Here is a 19,843-nt window from a genome sequence, read left to right on the forward strand (position 1 = left end):
CTGACAACAGGTCTCCAAAATATTTTCTTTTATTGAAACCAGGCATTGACAAAAATGAAAATGGCCAGTCGTTGTTATGTCCAGGTGCTAGTGATTAAATATAATACAAATAATATTCAATGCTAAAATTGTAGAGCATTTTTCTAAATAAGTAGTAAAATGGCCTTAAGTCTCTAAACATTAAGCTGTTTGATAAGTCGACTTATTTTCTCATTCAATGTATGTGTAAACAAATGAGACTGTGTTGATATGCTACCACAAGATTACTCAGAATATTGCCACTATTCAGGTTGCAGACATTCGCTCAAGTGACACTGCTCAACTTCCCAAAATCCATACTTCAAGCCCAAATAAAAAGCGCAAGCCTCTGGCTCACAATGCAAATTCAATTATTATCTTACACTTGAACTACCATGCATTTTTAAAAGTACACCATTTTAATTAATTACTAGGTATCAAAAAGAGCACCAACATCTTCAAAATATACAGACATGTTAGCTTTCTATAGAGATAAGCCAGAAAATCTTTATCACAAACAATGTAGCTTTCAGAAACATATTGCACCATCTTGTGTCTTCCAATGAGACTTTCGTTTTATTAAGTACTCTTTTTCAAGCCACTCCATTTGAATTGATAACAATAAACAATACAGTTGCAAGTACGAAATGAGTACAAACTTCTAGTAAGGGAAGATGCACAATACATTCGAATAATGCATAAAATTACCCTAAATGACATATGATATGTGTACTTCTTTCCACGGCAAAATATTTTAGAATGGCTTTTTAGCAAATATTTTCTCCAATAAAAAATGCATAAAAACAAAATGGCTCTTGTATGGGAAATGATCATACAGTTAAGAGCAGTTAGTTCCTGTTTGTACATTTCCTAGCCACAAAGGTGAAATTCAAAATTCTATAAAAAATACAATACTGCTTCAAAACCATAGAAGAGGATATATAAAACTATTTTCTAGTTATAATACTGGAAGACTTTGCCTTATATATTGCCCTTAAGATATGCTGTGAATGTGGTTATCATGAACTCAAAATGACTTCTTGATCACAGTAAGTGTGACTTTGAAATTAAAAATAAAAAAATAAAAAAACTTTGAAATTAGGCAGCACAGATTTAAGTGTTTGATGAACACAGCAGGTCACATTTCTCAATGTGGAAAAATGCCTATAAACTTTTCAAAAAGATTTCAGAATAATTTCCTTCACAGGGGTTGTACTTTGTACTCAGTATAAAAAGTATTTGTTACCAATGTACATTAAGATGTACTTTTAGAAACACCCAAGTCATTTGTCCACTGCTGATATATTAAATGAAAAGCAGCAAATTGATCCTTCTAGATCAAACTGCCAGACTTCGACACAATAAAAAGGAATGAAAATACTGGAAAATATTGTTTGTTTAGCTGATCTATGCATTTGTACTTTCTTCGATGTCTCCATTGTTGGCAAAAGTGTTGGGTTGATCAGAGGGAATGTTGCTGTACATATTTTCAGCTCTCTCATTCAGATTTTGATGATAGTCGAGTTCAAAAGGGTCAGCATACACATGATCGTCAATGGCTAAAAATGAGATAAATCTGGATGAAAAAAAGGCTATATGATTTATCTTTTGTATAAAACTGCACAAATTAGTGAGCTTTGACAAGAAAAAAAAACATTTTAATGACTTCAACATTATTGTCATAATCATAAGGGAGAGATTGATAAGACACTGTAAATAATCCCAAGCTGACAAAAATAATCAAAATAATAGCATTTTGTAATTGCATTATCAGACCAAACTTCATTGCAAAAATCATGGGTCTCACTTTACTTTTTTGTTCAGTTGTGAGACCTGCAGATTATAGAGAGGGGGAGACAGTACACGAAAAGAAATAGGACTTTTACTTATTGTCTATTTGGTTCTGTTTTTGGTACAGTAAAAGGGAAGGGGGGATCAAGTGCAATACACTTTTTTCATTATCATAATTATTTTACATACATATATATACATTGTTTATTGTATATTGTTAGGTTATCGTCATCTCAAAAATGTAATTGCATCAAAATAAATCGATTAAGAAATGTTCCTCTGTGCCCACTTACAAGCACTGCTCTCAGGCCTGAAGCCAATCTGTGAGTATTGATGGTTCAAGCGGTTATCATTATCCTCTGTGTCCTCCGGATATGGATCAATGTTCAGTTTCTTTTCCATCAATTTGACTGGTGTGTCATTTTCATCTGGAATTAAAAGGAAAAATATCAAAAATGATATTTAAATGTATTTATAAATTATTTATCTATTTATATAAATAAATAGATATTTCACAGACATTAGTTCTATTTGATGATACCAAAGACACTGAGAAATCTCAGTGTACATCTTAAGAAAAATACACATATTTTGGTAATAGCAATCAATACAAGTGGAACTTTACATATTTTAATATAAAATTGTACATCCATGTAAATACTCATGTCAAACACAAAACGAATTAAAATTTTTGTTTTAATTCAACACTCTGAGTCACTGGTAGAATATGCTATAGACCTTGTACAAGAAAGTTACTTGCAATCATTTTTAACCTAAACACAACTATTAAAGATAAAGGCATTGACACACTTTGGCATCTACTGTTGTTCTGTATGTATATATGTAACAAGACATACCAAATGGTAAACAGAGAAGGTCATTACTGTTAAAATATCATCATACAGAACACCCAAAAAGTAAACTCCTCTAATCAATGTGCGTTACATAATGACATAAAATTAGATATGTTATACATACTATGTTAGACTACATCAGAATATAATTATTTGTGAAAAAAAAACATAGACTGAATCAATGTAACTATACGGGAAACAACTAACAGACATCAATTCAGGCAAAATGGAATGTGCATTCTTTCAACATTAAAATTCCACATACATACAATTATGTTCTCAATGCTTATTAATAGGGTGAACCTGGGTGATAGCAGGAAAAATTGAAATTTCTAGGACTTTTGTCATGTAAAGGTATAACATGCATTTTATTCCATTTTAACTTAAAATAAACAAAAAACACATATAAAATCTACATGTACAATAGTTCTAGAGATCAACCTAAAGATATTATTTTGTGCATATTTACATATACATGAAAAAATATCACATACAGGCATATGTGCCATAAACATTCTGCAATAGTTGCATATTGTGCAATAAAAGTGAACCCCAAATAAAAACACAGTACAATAAACATCATGACCAGTTGCAGGCTGTTTTTCACTCTGCACATGGTTATATAATTTAAATCTAGTCTGGCCATCATTTTTACTTAAATTAAGAAATACCATCATCACCTAAGCACAAAAGATATGCTGAAATTTTAGATTTAGAAATATCCAAGTTAGTTTAAACATAAAACAGCCTTAGTGAAAGCAAGCGGTTGGTTGGAAGTAATAACTACATGTAACAATTTGACATAGAATTTGTTATAAGTACATGAGGGCGTGAAAATAATTAGATATGAAACTCTTGGATAATAATTCGTTAATGTTTGCAAAACACTAGTGAAATTACTTGTGATACTGTTGTGCAATAATTGTGAAAAGAACATAAAATTTCCAATGCCAACATTGTTTATAATTATGATGAAATATGTAAAATAAAGAAAAAAACATAATCAAATTTTGTCATTTCCTTTAAAAAAGTATAATTGGACATTCAGAACTTCTGCCAATAAAATATTAACAATGCATGCATCTAAGCTAATTCAAGTCGAAAAATTTAAGGCACTTTGGTCTGAAATGTTGACCAAATAAAACAAGGAGCAGTTGAAGATCCACAAGCAATGCTAGCAAGCTATGCAGGAGAAGCACTCAGATCTCTATACCACTGGACGTTACCTAAATTGGACCAACATAAAAGAGGTTGCTTTTCTGCAATTTTGGGTCCTTCATAACGGTGGTATGCTGAAGAAGGCAGAAGAATACTGATACTGATCATTTTCTTGTCAAAAATTTCAAGAATGTTTTGCTCATGTTGATCAAAAATTAACTCCAGGCACTTTCAAAATCTCCATGGCTGTAACCTGTAATTTTCTAAAATTAGGTCAGTGGGAAAATATTATGATGCATGGCCCTAAAAGGAGAGAAAATGTGACAAAGAGAAGAAGAGACCACAGATATGCTGGTTAAATTAAAATGTCATGTAGGAAAACACACTTAATATCCCACCAGTTTAAAAATATTTCCCAACTGTCATAACCTTTTTACTTATATTAATCGCATACCACTAAAAATTATGATGGTACACAACCAGTAACTCAATCACAATTTATGTTGAAAATGAATCCACACCCATTCTGCTACAATACGAATACTATAGACACTCAACCAAGAAGGAAGAAACTGACAAAATAATTCTGTAAGGTAAGAGAAGCAATGATAAAATAAATAACAATCACCTGTTTGATTAACATTCCCCTTTCTTCTCAGTGACACTGGTTCTTCATACTGATTGTCTACTGCTCCGCCACAGGCCCCAGCACAATCTCCTAGCTTCTCCCTGTCTAAATTCACTGAATTCTTGGTAAATATCTCATTTTGTACTCGTACAGCTGAGCCATTTTGCACTGCGTTGTTCATAGAGATCTGTCTCTGAGGTAAGGCGGGGGCAGTCTGGTACATGGGATTCTCAAAGTTTGAAGCTGAAATAAATAAATAAATAAATAAATAACAATATTGAAATAACTTTGTTACAGTTTTCATGTAAAACATTTACATTGATTGCAAATGATTACAGTGTTTAAAAAAAAGAAAGAAAACCATCTTCTCCTTTCTTGGCCTTTCTCGTTACAAATATTTTATTTGGTATAAAAAAAGCAATATTCAAAAGCTTTTCTATTAAAAATTTGAAATATAGATTGATACTGATAACTGTGCTACTTATGTGGTTAAAAAGTTAAATTACAGGTAACATCGCCATCTGGTAGAGATGCAGCTGTGTATATAACACTGTCTTCCCGTCTTTGCTTCAGTCTTTGAACTTTTCTTCGATAATATAGTACCAAGATGAGCACGGCAATGAGAAGGATCAGTAATATCAGTCCTACTCCAAGTCCCACCATTGCAGCTGATCCACTGGCACCAGATTGGTCATTTTCACTACTTTGCAATGAGGCTAGGATCACTGAAAAATATACATAAAAACTTGATAAACCCTCCTTAGAATGCCTTATCATTTGGCCTTTCTTGTTACAAAAAATTTATTTGGTATAAAAAAGGCAATATTCAAAAGCTTTTCTTTTAAAATTTTGAAATATAGATTGATATTGATATCTGTGCTGCGTATGTGACTCAAAACTTAAATTACAGGTAATATTGCCATCCTTAATTTACATGGAATTGGATACTTCTATAAGAAAGCATGGCCATTTATTATAAAAAAAAAACAAATCCTGCTAACCTGCATCACATCTATCTCCGCCATAACCTTGTTTACAGTAGCATTTTCCACTGATGGGTTCACAGGTGGAGGAGTCTATTGTATTAGGCACCTGGCAGTCACACGTCTGACTACAGTGAATTCCATACACCCCTCTAGGGCACACTGTAAAATATAAGAAATCATCATAGGTATAATGTTCCACGAACAATTTAACACACACATCAGTCAATTATATGTTTCAATGCTGAATTCCATGGACTCTTGGTACATTAATGACTAAAACATGTAAAATACATGAATGTAATAAAGAAAAATAAAATGAAAATAGATAAATCTCAGCTTTAGAAAACTGTGTCCAAAGGTCACATGGCACAGATAATTCAATATAAATAGTCTACTATCTCTGAATCAAATGTCAACAATGACTTGAAACCTCAAAGACAAAGATCACCAGTGCAAAAAAAAAAATCATAGAGAAGCATCATTAAAGATAATAAATAGATAAATCAGTAAAGACATTAAGATAAAACACTGACTCGAATTCCCTGACAATGCAATAAATTATATTCCTTTAAAATACAATTCATGCATTGGACAGCAGATTTCATATTCCATTAGTCCAACTATCTGTGTGTCTGTCTGCCTGCCTGTCTATCCATTCGCCTCTCCATCCATCTATCCACCTACCTAGATAGGTAGATACATTTATAACATGTACATTACCTTCTGAGCAAGTAGGCCCAATATACCCCGGCTGACATTCACAGAACCCATCAATGGCATGGCATTTGGCACCATTCACACACATGCACTCACTCGTGCAACCAAGGCCATATTTCCCCATAGAACAACCTAGGAAAGAGGTAAAATATTTCATTAACTGGCATCAAAAAATATTTGAATTATACATATAATCCTCATATAGAAGTTTCCTATTGCCATACAACATTTCTTCCTGAATATAAACATTCTGGAAATACTCCTTACCCCTCTTGCTTTTTACACTTATGGGGGTGGGGTGACTAACCCCCACCCAACCCCTATCCAGCCCCACCTACCACAAGGAATTCTGTGGACTTACGCTGAATGCAGTTGGTTCCCACCCAGCCTGGCAGACACAGACATTCACCATTCACTGGGTTACAAGGGGCACCATTTTCACAAGAACATTCCTCAGTACATCCAATGCCATACTTTGTGGGAGGGCAGGCTGAATGCAAAGAATTGTGTAAAAATATATGTAATCAATATGTATGTAAATGAAAATTAATTTTATTTTTTTCTTTTTCTTTTTGTTTAGATATGTATCTATTGATGTATTTATGTTTAAGTATGTATTAACTTAGACAGAGAGAATGGCACCTTTATAGGTTAAATACATGCATTTACTCAACTCTACAGGGAATCAGCCTAAATATCATTCTATAGGGTATATATAAACCAGTACTTACATGTATCACAGTTAATACCCTGGTATCCAGCTGTACAAATACACTCCCCTGTGACAGGATCACAGGTACCATTACTGTGGGGACACTGTGTGAGGCCAGGGCAAGGCGAGGCACAGTTCAGGCCATAGAACTTGGGAGGGCAAGCTGAAATTATGTTTAAAAATTTTTCTTTGTTAAAAAGTTAGTCTTTTCTAAAGAGACCCTGTATGTCTTCACCTATGAGGCACAGCTTAGTTATCTAGTGTGACTGTTGGCTACAAATATATCACACACACTGTTCTACTTGCTTATCAAGCAATAAAGGAATCTATAACAAACCAATAAAAACTTTACAGTAATCATTATTTTCTATTTAAATTATTATTATTATTATTATTTTGTCAAAAATTTCTACATGAAATGGAAGTTTGTAAAAGTAACCTACAATATTTACCATACATATACATATACATACTCTGAGAACAATCTGCCCCAGTCCAGCCTGGCTTACACTGGCAGGAGCCATTTTGTGGGTCACATGATCCTGCATTCTGACAGTCACAACTGTTCTGGCAGTTAGGGCCCCATTTGCCACTTGGACACGAGCTGTCACATCGCACTCCTACAGTAGACCAAAAGCATGAAATTCTGCCATAGTGAATAAATTATTTATCTCTTCATAGAGACAATAATAGTTTCTTCAAACAACATCCTTTTTTTATTCTGTTCTGCCATTTGCAATCCAACAATTGCATTACAATTATTGCTCAAAGAAACTATTATTGTAACTTCAAAATGGATAACACAGCTGATAAATTCTTTGCTGGATTACTTTTCCATTTGGTTACACTCAATACACTGTGCTTGATCAATCATAACACTCAAAACAGATAAAACAATAAAAAGGTACAAAAAATTCTGTAAAATTGTAATTTTTAAGTTCTTCATTAATTATATTTTTAAGTTAAGTTTTGCCGCTTTACTTTTAAGTTAAAATATTTTGTTTAAAAAGAACCCACAACCTTGTTTGTACATAAGAATCTAATAACTTAACCAAAGTAGGAGTGATGAAAAATAGTTAGTAAAGAATGCATAGATTAATTCCTTTTCAGAAAAACAAAATTAAAATACAACATAATCATACTTTTTAGCAATCTTTTACAAAGCAGCTGTAGTTTTATTTAAGGATAGTCACCACCAGCAACATGCACAGATACAGGAACAATAGATATAACTCACCTATAACAGATTCTGAAATACATGACGTTTAAGAAAATTTGTAAGCGGTGGTTTTACAAGTGTCATTTCTGATACAAATGATATTTTGGATATTTCGGATAACTAACCAATATTTATTTTGTTTCAGAGAGAAAAGCAGAGATGGCTAGAGCTACCCTAGTCTGAAACAAGTGGTGTACAGTGTTTTGGGATGAAAAGCTGTGCAAAAGGTGTAAAAGCAAAATAATGAAAATAAAGTCAACTACCTTGAAAAACTACACAATCACCTGAGTCAGACTCATTTATCTAGACTACACACAACTGCTTTACTACTTTAACTTGATCTAGTGTATCAGTTCACCTAATAAAGCACTGCCATGTGCAACATGATTTACTTTTCAATAAGGGATTTCCAAGATGGCAGGGTCAGGCTTACCTTCCATGCCAGTCTTACAAATGCAGTCTCCAGTCACTGGGTCGCACCCTACTGCATTGTTCCAATTACAGTCACATGTCTGTGCACACTCTAGACCAAAACTTTGAGCCTGCAAAAAATTCAAAATAATAAAAAAGAAAGAAAAAGAATAAGATTCCATAAGAAGATATATTGATTCCATTTCTGACTGTATTTTATCCTTTGTTCCCAAAACTTAACATACAGCATTCTTGAATGTTAATAAAAATGAAATTGAAAAAAAAAATATAAATCATAAATTGAAATTATTATTGATCCCATTCTTGTTTGCATTTAGTGTATGTGAAGCCACCTGTCTTGTAATGGATTGGAAGTCCCTGCTTACAAGTTTGAAAATAGTAAGAGAAAACCATGTTATGTCATTCTATAAAGACAATCAGTATATTGTGCTGCCCTTTTTTTTTTTTTTTTGGTATAAATAGGACTTTGAAGGTTTGTGGTAAGCTGAGATGGAGGAGACATAAATAGTTCATATATTTTACCTCACATGTTTCTTCACATCTATATCCTTTGTAACCAGCAGTACAAGTACACCTTCCTGTCACAGCATTACAGCCACCCTGGTTCTGACACTCACATACACTAGAACAGTTCACTCCATACTTTCCACTGTCACAAGACTCCTGGCAAAATAGGCCCTTCCATCCTGGAAACATCATATCATATTATGAAGAATGTATCATTCTAGTAGACCATCACATCCTTGGATAGTCAACATCTGAGTGATCATTTTTTTTAACATTTAAAAAATAAAAGTAGCAAACTATCAAATAAATGCAAAGTAAACTAATTATAGCATTTCTCCAGAAAGACTTGAAATGAAAAAAAAAAAACCTTCACCAAACTTTCCAAAAATAAATTCAAGATCTAAAATCAAGTACAAGCAAGCAAATCAATCATGTGATAAGATATGAACTACATCCGATTCAGCCCATCGTGGGACATGGAATTCACCAAGTACCTGGCTCACAAAGACATCTGCCCGATCTTGTGACACATTTTGCACCATTGAGACACTGACACTGCTGAAGACAGTTTAATCCAAATGTTCCTTCTGGACATGCCTCTTCACACCTACGTGAGCCAATATCACATGCTATTAATGTCATAAAATCAATATACTAAAGAGAAGTATAATGTGCAAAAAGTTCTGGAAAAAGCTTCATTTTTGAAAGATGTACAGAATATCTTTGATTGATGGCTGCAGATGCGATCAAATCGCCAATCAGACATCAGACAAAGGTATTCTTTTTTCAGTATTCCTAGATAAGATCCTATGTTGTTATTTGGACTTATGCAGGGAATTGTTTGCAAAATATTCAATAACTTAAAACTAAAACATATCTAACAATAAGCTGATTTAATATATAATAATTACTTATTAAAATAAAATAGAGTACTTTGATATCATGATACAAAAAAAATTATAATAATTGTTGTGCACTTATTGCTGCCATTTTAATCCAAAAAATAAACAATCCTTGGCATTATTGTAAGCAAGCAATTACACAAAACCTAATGTACAACTTATAAAAATAAGCAACAAGATGTTATAAAATATTCCCTTGTCATGCACAGCTCTAAACATTCTACAGGACTTGCTCCATACTGGCTGATCAGCAACCACTCCATTGTAATAATTTATTTTGCAAATAAATAAAAAAAATTAATGTCTTGAAAAAAATTGATATAAGGTAGCATGTCTACCACTGGCAAAATAAATCTGATATCTGGAACAAAATATTTCATGATGTATCTTCAGACCTCACTTACACTGAGAGTACCAAAGAAAGAGGTAACATTTACAAATGGTGGGCAGACAGCAAACACCCATGGGATACATTAATTATTAAAAGAAAGATGAAGGCCACATAATAACAATTATAATAATAAAACCCCTTTAGGCCAACATCTATATTATTTTGAGAAATCCCCTTAAGAACACCCGTGCACTACAGACTGGATGTGGTCACTTACAGTGCTCCTTTGAACCCCTCCTGACACCTGCACTCGCCTGTCACCGCATTACAATAGCCACCATTGCTACACTGACACAACTGGGCACACCCTTCTCCATAGAATGGTGGAGAACACATCCTCTGGCACCTAGGCCCAGTGTAGCCTGGTTTACAGCTACATGCACCGTCTGTTGGATGGCAGCTGTCACGAAGAAAGATATCTGTTACATATTTCTCATTTTATAAATTGCTTTACCATATTTTACTTTATAATACATCACATGCTAAAAGTATATTCTATAAGGAATATATCTTGTGCTATATAATTTTTCTTTAATAAATATACTTGTGGCAAGAATATTCAGCAAGTCAAAGACTGTACAGAATATCTGAAATAGCTGAAACATAACTGTGGCATTGCAATTTTCTGTAGCCCCAAGCTATGGGAAAAACATTTTATAAACCTTATGTAATAATATTCATAACTATCTTGAACTTTGAAAAAGATTTATACTATTAGCCTATTACCTTTCAGTGTTCTCAGTCACACAGGTACAGTTATGGACACAGTTCACTCCATATTGATGCTCTGAACAAGCTGTAGAATAATAATAATATATATCACATCAGAATCAGTTTAATCAGTTTTATGTGCTAATCTCAAAGTACTCTTAATACAATTTCACAACTGAACTATTTCAAGACAAACCAAGTGAATAAGGCAACAGCCATCCTGAAGCTATGTCTTGTTGGGGGCATAGAGGTATTGGAACACATTCACAATGCTTTGCCTGATTAAAAAAAATACAGAGTACATCAAAATGCAGACCTCCTCCAACAAGGAAAAGGGTAAGAAAAAGGGTAATTATTTTAAAAATATTAGGAGACATGGATTAAGCTGAAATTGTAACTATTACTTCTGTCCTTTCTATCCTGAAAATTTCACCAAAATTTGAGATGATTAAACTGAAATCGTAATCATTACTTCTGTCCTTTCTATATTGAAAATTTCACCAAAATTTGAAGAAAACTTTTTAAAGATATTTTGTCTAATGACAAAAAAGAGAAAATAAGGTAAAAAGAAAACTTCAGCACACATAAAGTTACAAACCTCTGGTCTGGCACTTTTCTCCAGTGAAACCCACTGGACAGACACAGGCGCCATCTGCCAGCGCGCAGGTGGCTCCATTCTGACAGTCACACTGCTGCGTACAGTTCATGCCATAGAAACCACTGGGACAAGACTCACTACATCTAAAAGAAACAGGTGTACTTTGTAATACTTTGATACAAAAGATAAAGCAGTACATTACTTACTACTTATATCCTCTTCATGTATAGATACACAAAATGAAGAAAAGTTGTACGTACGAGATAATTAATTTCTGCCATTACTAATAATGTATTACCACCAATGACATAAGGCCAGATTCATAAATATTTATAAATTTTGCATATAAAACCATGAAACTATATTAGGAAAATATTAAAAACCCTTGTTACTTAAAAAATTAAAACAAACAAATAATACACTGCAGGCTAGTTGGCAAAACTAGCTAGTAAATACTTTCACCAAAACTCTAAAGTAATTCAAATCAACTTACTGTTCTCCAATGAACCCTGCAGGACACCTGCACTCCCCAGTAATATGTTCACAGGTTCCACCATTATAGCATGTCTTGCAGGATGCCATACAGCCATTACCATAGTAACCCTCAGGACACTGATTCCCACACACATCACCCTGTGAGAACACATAATAAGACTCACTATACATAGATAGATAAGTGGATTAGAGGAAATATCTTTCTCATGCACCTGTCTGAAATAAAACTTTTTTAATGATAAAAACATACTCCATGTGTTATAGACCTTCAATCAGCAGTAAGAATAATTTCAAAAGTGCAGCTGAGTCAGTACTGACTTTCATGAACATAAAGCAGCTGTGAGCAGATATAAAGATACTTCTATAGCTTTTAGTGTGTGTATGAGTTCCCCTTTCTTATCAGTTTTTCTCTTTAAAGTGCACACATTCAGCACAATAAGGACATAAATCAAAACAGCCATGCGTGGAGTGTTAGCATCATCCAATTTTGATTTAATCAACTGAAAGCACAAAATTTATTACTTAATTTATCAGTGAAAATAAGACAAATATTAAGCTGTGTATTTTGTATACATACATATGACACAAAACCCACACACCCTGGTACTAATTTAACACTTACAGTCCATCCTGGAGTACAAGTGCACTGTCCTGTAACATCACAAGTGCCTCCATTTTGGCACCTACACTGCTCACTGCAGTTGGACCCATGGGTGCCACTTGGACAAGGAGTGTCACACCTGAAGTTGAAATAAAAAATTATTAAGTATACACACAACGAGTTTCGTGATAACTTGACATAATTTTAACAATGATAAAAATTGTATAAAATTTGTCAAAAGAAAATAAATTCAACTTTACTTTCATTCATTTCCCAGTGTTGTTATTTAAATTTATCAACTTAACAAACTTGTTCATGCAAATCCAGTATACCATAAAATATAAAAAACAGGATGTTACAAAAACACTGCACATCCTGCAGGGGAACTCACTACAGTAGTTCAAAGGAAATTTAATATGATTTGTAAGTGGAAACAATGGGAGAAGTGTCAGCTTATAAACAAGTATCGGATACAGAGTAAAGTCCAGTACTATTTCCAGCAAAGAAAATATATCATCCTTTGACTCACACTTGTTCTTGTTTGCCACATGTGATTTTAGCAACTCCTTTTTTTTATAACATTGCCAACTTCACCTCCCTACCAACAAGAACTGTACTTTCAATATTCATCTCACCTATATGAAGATATTAAAATTTAACAATTCATGCTTTTTCTCCCTACCAGCCCCCCCTCCCCAATCCCTCCTCTTCATACAGAAATATCTCCCTAAAATGTCCTTTACTTACAAAGAGCCCATGTATCCTGGTGCACATAAGCATGCGCCACTGACAGGATCACATGTAGCACCATTCTGACAGCGACATGTTGAGGAACACTGGTCGCCATACTTCCCTGCTTCGCATGGTTGACTGCAGTCTGCTGATCTCCATCCTAAGGATAAAATAAAATTGCTTTAATAAAGATCTCTTGACATGCTTGGTAATACAACATTCATTTTACTCCAGATTTAGAGAAATCTTAGGGAAGTAACATGGATACATATGCTCATTAGTTAAACAAAATCAAAATATATTTTGTAAGAAAATAATTTCCTTTCTCCAGCAATATGCAATCAAATTTATGCTCCTTCAAAAATATAAGAAATCCATAACTTTTTGCTTTTGCTTTTTATGAAGGGTTGAAACATCATACTTCACATGTAAAAAACTTGCATAGTATTTTTTGAAACAATTACCCTCTTATGTTATATGTTCTTTCAAAATTATTTTATTAAGAGTCAAGTTAGTACCCCACCTGGACTACATGCACACTGTCCTGTCATGACGTCACACGTGGCACCATTCTGACACTGACAGTCATAGGCACAATCATGCCCCCACTTGCCTGCCCCACAACCTAGAGAAACAGAAAGACATTTGTTCTCATTATTAATTAGACCATCATGTCTATCAATTTTCTAACATTAAAAAGTATTCTTACCACTTATAGAAAATATTCAAGATTTCAATGTGTTTCTGAGCGATAAACAATTTTAACTTCCACATATTTTAATCAAGGCTTATATAATGAATTTTACCCATTAAATCAAAATGACCTCAACTGTTTATTCAAATACAAATTCCCATCACCTCTCTTTAATAGGCAATGGTATTCAAAACTGCAATAACTGACAGAACTTTGTTTGGAACTATTGTTTCCTGACAATTAAAAGATGACTAGCCATCAATTCAAATGAATCAAAGTGTAAGTGGCAATAAAATACTGACTCCTATCACATGTATCTCCTTGGTAACCAGATTCACACGAACACACGTTGGGAGCTGTACAGGTGCCATGATTACATGAATTCGCACAAACAGCTGGAATGAAAAAAGGGAAATCGTGAATCTCCTGCCGAGATGATATAAAAGCAAGTTATTATGTGTGTTAGGTAACAGTTCTCTATAAAAATCAACTTAGGAACAAACGTACTTATAATACAGTACTTAAAAAATAGTGGCTGCCTGTATATTGAACAAAATTCTTGTCATAGACCATGCTTACTAATATATCACAAAGATACTACAAAAATAGTTATTATATAGATCATTATATCATGAAAAAACAGCATAAGTTACCTATACACCTGCCACTCTCCTCCCTGTAACCTGTGCAACACTGGAACACTTCCTTTATACGAGTATGGTAGGTGGCACGGTAGGCAATTCTGTACTTAGTTCTATTCAGAAAGAATAAGATAAGTTTCTACATGGGACAGAATCTATATGTAGGCACTGTCAATGAGGTGTACTTTCTGGAAGGGCAATTTCACAAAATTTACTCCCTGTAAGTTACTTCCCCTCCAAAAATCATTTCACCTACTGGATTCAGATTAGAACAATTTTAAAATTCACTCTCTTGAACTAAATTGATCAGGATGAAAGTGGAAGAAACTTTGATGAAGAGAAAAAAAGCAAACAAAGCCTGGAATTATCTGCAAGTGAAACTGGGCATAACACTATGTTCTGTAGATATAGCTGTTTAAAAAGGTGGGCAGTTTTCAAACCAAAACTCCTAAGACAATTGCAACTTATCTTTTCACATTCCCCTAAACAAATACTTTAAGACATGATTTTCATTAGAATTGTATGTAAAAAACATTTGTATCCAAATCATAAAATCCATTTGAAGTATCACTACTTAACTAGTAATCGCACATTAGCTAAAAATCAGTTACATCTAAAATCTCAGTCAAGGATTGACCTTAAATAACCCAATACAATTCTTGTTGTATCCCACTGTCATGGTTTTATTTCATTTTATTTTATTTTATTTAATATAGCTAGAGCAATTCTTAATTCTTTGTGGCATGCATATCAGTTACATACCAGCACCAAAAGACTGTGCTTGCACAGTTGCCAATAAAATTAAAGATCAGATACTTTGCACACTATGCCCTGATAATTCACACAATGGCATCCTATTATAATATGAAAACCTCAACTACATCAGATTGGAGATTTGCCAATATAAAACACAAGTCAAATCATTGCCTTTTTTTAATACCATGCAAAGACATTGTAAGCAACATTATGCTAATGAGAAGTCTATCTGCCTAAGAAGAAATTCATCAAGTCTTGAACTGTTAAAAATCTAATCAATCTTGATTTTGAGATTATCACATTCTTACTTACATGATTGTGATACATAATTATGGAAATGATATGCTAGTAAGTGCAGTCATATGTACTTACATATATTTGGTACATCTAGGAGGCCAGTTTAAACACCATGTCATAGTCAGGTAAGTATATGGCTGGCTATATGTCTCGGTTCTTGAATAGGTCTCTCTGTGAAAAATACAATTGAGCCAACATTTTCATCAAGCAATTTGAACTCACAAATAAGTGTTGGAAAAAACGTTTCTTTATATGTCTTTTCACAAATGATAGAACTAATGAATTATTTTGTTCTTAAAAATATTTTTTACCTTCTTGATTTGAATAATTTCCAATGGTAAAAAATTGAAATAAATTAAAAGAAAAAAATTGGACCATGCACTGAAACAAATGAAGTATAGCAGATCATGGGGCTTGTCGAAAGAAAGATTTTTAGACCAAAGATTTGTCTCAACTATATGACCATCAATTCAGTCTGATATGATTAATTGGAAAAAAATGTAATATGAGAAAGTATGGACATTGGTAGAAGAGAGAGCTTAATGCTTGCTTCCATCGAAGGAGACACGGGTGGTAAAAAGCAAAGAGAAGAGGGCAACGTGGAATGAATAATGAAAAATCATTGCAGGATGGTGCGGAGGAACCACATAGACAAGATTATGAACGGAGATGAATATTGAGACTATTCTGGTGGACTATCTACAAATTTATTTAATCTAAACTGACAAAGACCAAAATTTCAATCAAGAAGTAAAAACCAGCTTTCAGTCATAATTTCTTTAAGTAATCAGTAATATGAATGCCCAAAGCAATGCAAAAAAGTGAAAGGTAATATATAACTTCCACACATGACAGAGCTGAATATTTCTCCATAAATTATATCTGATATTAACAGATAATAGGAGAAAATAGCCTCTAGTCTTCTTTCTGGTTTCATAATAAAATATATATGAAGACATAAATATCATCAATCCTGACACAGGGCGTTGCCATATACTGACAATCAATGGACAGTTTCTCTGAACAAAGCTATATAATACACCATGACTCTTATGCAATGGAAGGGGACTAACATAGAGATCAAATGGGGCCCATTTCACAAAAGAACTTAAGTCCAAAAATTGAGTTTATCTTAAAGACCGAATTTTAAGTCTACTTTAAGCTAAGATCAATCAGTATTTTGTTCAATAAACATGCATTTCAGCCCAAAACTTTCTTTATATAAGTGATGGCCTTAAAATTTAGACCAAATCAGAAAAAAATGTCTTTTGTGAATTTAGCCCCATTTGTTGCTTCAGTCAATAATATTATTATTCTGAATGCTGCCTTTATTACTAATGCTACTTACGTAGCCTGAGATGAGCACACATTGGGCACATCTCTTGACAGGGCTGTCACCAGTGTGACCAAAGACAGTGTGACCAATACCACAGTCTGCATCCTGGCAAGATGACTGAAATATAAGATTTTAATTTTGAATTTAGAACAACGCTGACATGATTTTTCTGTCCCAAGAATTTTACATCAATAAATTTAACTGTTTTTTAATTTTTGAGGACATTTATGTCCAGTTTTCGCAAAAAAAGAATCTTCAATCATAAATTACCCCAATAGATATAAATAGCAGAAGAAGAGACAAGAGAATCTGGGTGCATTTAGGTTGCTTCTACATTTAACAGAGTCACAACACCACTGGACATATTAAAACTAATACATTGAGTTATTAACATGATAGTGCCCCCTACTTAAAAAAATGCCTCTACTTTAATGAGCAGTCTACAATACTCTTAAAGTGTAACAAAGGAGTCCCTGCTAAACTATAGAAGCCCATGCATAAATAAAGGCTTCCACCTCCACCCCCCCACCCCCCAAAAAAAAAAATAAATAAATAAATAAATAAATATATAAATAAATCCCTGCATGGGCCACTGGCACTACTGTGTGAAATATGGAATGCTAACATGAAAGGTATTCACATTATTGTAGATTGTGGTCAACTTCAGAGAATAGTAAAACCGACCATTCAACACGGACATACATTAAGGGTTTCACCAGGTGAAAGGGGGGGGGGGGGCAAAATGTGATAAGTGAAGCATAACATGCAAACTGTATATACGCCGATTTATCGCCCAGATCAGATGTGATTTAGATCATTAGGTACAGAATCTTTGAGCTACTGAACAAAATATAACTGTGTGATTTTGTCAATGTTTTACTATGCAATGCCCATAAATACTCATTACGCACAGCACTGTTTAAAAAATTATTTCTTTGATTTAAGTATAAATCTAGTATAAATCATAGAGACTGAAAAGCTTACTACGGTACTCACCCCATGTTCACCAAGTGAAATCAATGGAAAACCCGACTTCCGTTTTCCTTATTTATCAGATACAGAATATAGTTCAACCTCGGCAGTAAAAAATCCAGATAAAACGTGACTCATTGTGTTTGTTTCACTTGAATTTTCAGTTTCATTGTACCATTTTCAGTTTTCTTGCATATCTGTATAAGTTACGATTACATAACGCTACAGATCCTTACTAAATTTGGGTGCCTTATATTCAATAAAAACAATATTGAGTCTTGTTTTGATCGTAGAGTCCCTCAGGTAGTCCACAACACGCACCTTACTATGCGAAATACCTTGGATGAGTGAACATTTAGGTCAATGTCAATTTACAAGTTCTCACACAATCCGCTAGATGACAGCATAAGCATAAATCGTTTAGGCCAGATGTTATCAACTCAACTAACACATTTGTCTCGTGCGTAACTTGACTCACTGTTAATTTCTGCATGTACAAATCTTGAGAAATAAATTAAATCAGACTACAGGTAGACTACATAACTATAGTAGTATAACTAACTACATAACTATAGTATAGTATAAATACCAGAAATTTCCTAGATCTTATCATGATATAGGCCTAAGATAAAATGGAATCTTTTTAGATATAGGCCTATTACTGGATTTTTATTCCTTTTTTTTTTCAATCTGTTACTGGAATCTATTCTAGTTTATTTTGTCTCCGCGAGAGAGAAGCAACGAAGAATAATTTTTTATAGTTTATTGTAGTAGGCCTATATTCATCTGGTGGCAGTGCAGCTTACACCATAACACGAATACTATGCGTATCTCAGAAGGCGATTTTGGTATGAAATAGGCCTAAATGTCATTTTCAGTTTCATCCCCCCCCCCCCCCCCCCCCAGCTTAAATACTACTTGGTTTTATGTAGCTTTGGGGTATTTATACAAAATCAACACAAAAATTTCAGGAATACTTTAGCAAAAACATGAAATCATGCTTTTTTTTTGTCCAAAATTTCGGGGACATTTAATAATTCACCAGCAATTTCGGTAACTTCACATAATAACTTTGGTTGTAGTCCGTAATTCCTTATAATACGTTATAAATGTAAAGTCTAAAGAGGCAAAGTAAATACGTTGGCTTGTTAACTAATTTGATAAAGAAGTTATGTTCAAGAATCCATAGTCAGAATGTACCTGAGCAAGCAACGAGTGAACGTTAAATGATTGAAACTGGTTATTGTTGTCAGCGTTGGATTTCCTCATAGCGATTTACACTTAAATAACCACGGAAAGTAGTATTAACACGTTATTCAGCCTAAAAGTATACAACGGTGTCCGTATTTCGAGCCTGCTTGTAATTTTCATTCATTGCTAAATTTGCGCGGTTCCGGACACACTGAGGGTCATCATTTTGGAACAAAAGGGTTGGAATCTAATATCTCTGTTAACAATTTTGTCTTCACATCTGCTTTTATTAACTGAAATGTCATCTTTTTTCGAAAAAGGTTCTATGTAAAACCGATCGCAATCTCGACCTTAACTAGGAGAGGGTTTAAAATATGTATATAAAAAAAGCGTCAGTGCTGAATCCAGGTGAAATTGTCGAGCTCGGCTACAGTATCTGTTTTCAGAAGAGTTATACACTAATAATAATAATAATAATAATAATAATAATAATAATATCTCAGT

The 19,843-nt window shown here is 33.6% G+C and overlaps 1 protein-coding gene across 6 annotated transcripts; it reads right to left on the reverse strand.

The window, feature by feature from the left end:
* Positions 1–13: 13 nt before the first annotated feature.
* On the reverse strand, positions 14–18,504 carry LOC106171514 (uncharacterized). 6 transcript variants are annotated; one of them, XM_024077164.2, is made up of 26 exons: positions 18,173–18,503; positions 17,189–17,293; positions 15,916–16,011; positions 14,800–14,900; positions 14,449–14,541; positions 13,976–14,077; positions 13,468–13,612; positions 12,742–12,859; positions 12,118–12,257; positions 11,625–11,767; positions 11,042–11,111; positions 10,533–10,715; positions 9,517–9,629; positions 9,038–9,201; positions 8,517–8,625; positions 8,102–8,113; positions 7,338–7,484; positions 6,884–7,027; positions 6,514–6,642; positions 6,156–6,284; positions 5,451–5,594; positions 4,956–5,174; positions 4,450–4,692; positions 3,890–3,955; positions 2,103–2,237; positions 14–1,577 (listed from the first exon to the last, which is right to left on the reverse strand). In XM_024077164.2, exons 1-26 carry the CDS (start codon positions 18,175–18,177, stop codon positions 1,426–1,428), a joined length of 3,207 nt encoding a protein of 1,068 aa, XP_023932932.2. In that variant the 5' UTR covers positions 18,178–18,503; the 3' UTR covers positions 14–1,425. The 6 variants fall into 6 exon arrangements, with proteins under 6 accessions (XP_023932932.2, XP_086859623.1, XP_023932934.2 ...); XM_087003498.1 differs by having other exon boundaries at positions 1,423–1,594; positions 18,173–18,504; XM_087003497.1 differs by lacking the exon at positions 17,189–17,293.
* Between the last annotated feature and the right edge of the window lie 1,339 nt (positions 18,505–19,843).

The sequence above is a fragment of the Lingula anatina genome, chromosome 2 (assembly GCF_051362555.1).
Source record: "Lingula anatina isolate TDL-2025a chromosome 2, LinAna3.0, whole genome shotgun sequence".
NCBI classification, from domain to species: domain Eukaryota; kingdom Metazoa; phylum Brachiopoda; class Lingulata; order Lingulida; family Lingulidae; genus Lingula; species Lingula anatina.

Excerpts from the sequence above, each read along its gene's own strand:
- LOC106171514 (XM_024077164.2), bottom strand. Across the intron at positions 14,542-14,799 it reads GGAGAGTGGCAGGTGTATAG|CTGTTTGTGCGAATTCATGT; the intron begins GTAACTTATGCT and ends TTTTCATTCCAG. Across the intron at positions 5,175-5,450 it reads CGGAGATAGATGTGATGCAG|TGATCCTAGCCTCATTGCAA; the intron begins GTTAGCAGGATT and ends TATATTTTTCAG.